The sequence below is a fragment of the Lutra lutra genome, chromosome 4, assembly GCF_902655055.1.
Source record: "Lutra lutra chromosome 4, mLutLut1.2, whole genome shotgun sequence".
Lineage (NCBI taxonomy): Eukaryota > Metazoa > Chordata > Mammalia > Carnivora > Mustelidae > Lutra > Lutra lutra.
Genome location: NC_062281.1, coordinates 62,984,396 through 62,986,503, shown reverse-complemented (window position 1 = coordinate 62,986,503; position 2,108 = coordinate 62,984,396). Strand labels below are relative to the sequence as shown.

The window sequence follows — 2,108 nt, the reverse complement described above, 5'->3', positions numbered from 1 at the left end:
TTCAACATGTAACTTGTTTGGTGTTACATGAGTTTTTTGTATATCTGTTGTTTGGTGTCTCACTAATTTTGGAAAATTCTTAGCCATAATTATTTTAAATATTCTGTTATGTTCTCTCTCTTTTCTCCTTCTGGTATTCTATATATATACACACATATATATTATGTATATATATGTAATATATATATGTAAACATATATATATGTGTGTGATATATGTGTGTGTGTATATATATGTGTATATATACACATATATATACATATATTTTCCTTTTGAAATTATTGCACAGTTCTTAGATGTTCTGTTCTTTTCTTTTTCATTTTGCTTTTCTCTTTGCATTTTAGTTTGGGGATTCTAGTGATGTAGCTTTTTCAAAAAAAATTAGGTGAAATTCACAAACATAAAATTAACCATTTTAAAGTGCACAATTCAGGGGTATTTAGTACATTCACGGTATTGTGCAACCACCATCTATATAGCTAGTTCCAAAATATTTTTGTCACCTCAAAGGAAAAAACTATTTGTTCAGTAAGCAGTTACTCCATACTTCCCTCTGCTATAAGTTGTTGGTAACTACTAGTTTATATTCTGTCTGTTTGGACTTATCTATTCTGGGTATTTCACACAAGTAGAATCAAAATATGGGAACTTTTGTGTCTGGCTTCTTTCACTTAGCATACTTTTGAGATTCATTTCAGTTATAGCAAGTATCAGAACTCCACTCCTTTTTTGTGGCTGCATAATATTTTATTGTAAGTTTGGACCACATTTTATTTGCCCATGTATCTGCTGATAGACATTGGGGTTGTTTCTACCTTTTTGTTATTGTGAATAGTGCTTTCAGTTAGCTGTTTTCACTATTTTCTTAAAGAATCTCATTTATTCTTTCCTCTTCTGTTTTCATTTTACCAATGAGCCCATCAAAGTCATTTTTCATTTACAGTGTTTGTAATTTATAGCATTTGATTTTGTAATAGAAACTGAAGTAGGTAGACCTGTGGGATAAGGCTGTATGTTAGTCTAGTTAGGAGTTGGGCTATATTTAATTTTTTTTTTAAATCTTATCTCAACCTTTATTAATGAATCAGTTTCCACATACTGCTTTCAATCACTTTTTATTAATTGCTTCCAAAAACCGCAACACATGCATGAAGAGGTTGATGACATCCAAGTAGAGGCTGATGGCAGCTAATACATACTCTTCAGGTGACAGCCTATGCATCAATGAGTGTGTGTCATAGATGATGAATCCACAGAAAAGAAGGGCTCCCATGGCAGCCAAGACCAACTCCATTGTTTGACTATAGAAAAATAACTTCAAGATTCCTGACAAGCACAAAATCCATAAAACAGCAAACAGTCCTGCTCCAAATTTGCTGAAATCTCTCTTAGATTGCAGAGTATACATAGTCAAACCAAGAAATACAGCAGTAATCAGTATAAACGCTTGCAGAACAATATATACATCATAGAAAGTAACAACAAAGGCCACAGTCAGAGCTTCGAATAGCGTAAATCCAAAAAGCAGGTACAGGTTAAGGGGATGCTTATGTCTGTTTACAGTCAATACTAAAATCAAACTCAAAGATCCAAGGGCAAACACTAAAATTAAGGCAGGACTTTCATGTACAACTGTCCATATAGACTCAAAGTATAAAAAAAAAAGCAGCTGTCACTGTAGTTAAGAGAACTTGCAGAGAAAGGATGCTGTAGACTTTTCTTAGAAAGGCCATTTGGATGTGCACACTGGCCGAGGCCACGCAGCTGCCATAGTTGAAATCATCCTCGATGGAGGAGCAGGGGTAGCGGGGGTTGGGGTCGGCCATGTCGGCAGCAGCACCCCAACGACCCCGCCGAGCTAGGGAAACGACGCAGACTCAACGGCCTTCCTATATTTAATTTTTGATGTAGCCGTAGGTGGCAGAAGCTTCAAGTTCTTCTAGTCCTCTTATTTTTATGTCCTCATTGACTCTTGGTTTCCCTAGGAGCTCCTCCTCAGAGAAAATCTGCATCTTGAATCTCTTTCAGCTGTAATCCAGTGTTATATATGGGAGCACTGTTGGAGTGGTGGTAACATATGAGGGAGGAAAATCATTCTATAATTTTAT

The 2,108-nt window shown here is 35.7% G+C and overlaps 1 protein-coding gene across 1 annotated transcript; it reads right to left on the bottom strand.

Annotated features, from left to right (window-relative positions):
• Window positions 1–1,061: 1,061 nt before the first annotated feature.
• Window positions 1,062–1,883, bottom strand: LOC125097954 (protein lifeguard 4-like). The gene is given in 2 exon segments (XM_047726220.1): window positions 1,062–1,663; window positions 1,665–1,883. Coding segments are annotated over 2 exon segments (717 nt in total). The 5' UTR covers window positions 1,827–1,883; the 3' UTR covers window positions 1,062–1,108.
• Between the last annotated feature and the right edge of the window lie 225 nt (window positions 1,884–2,108).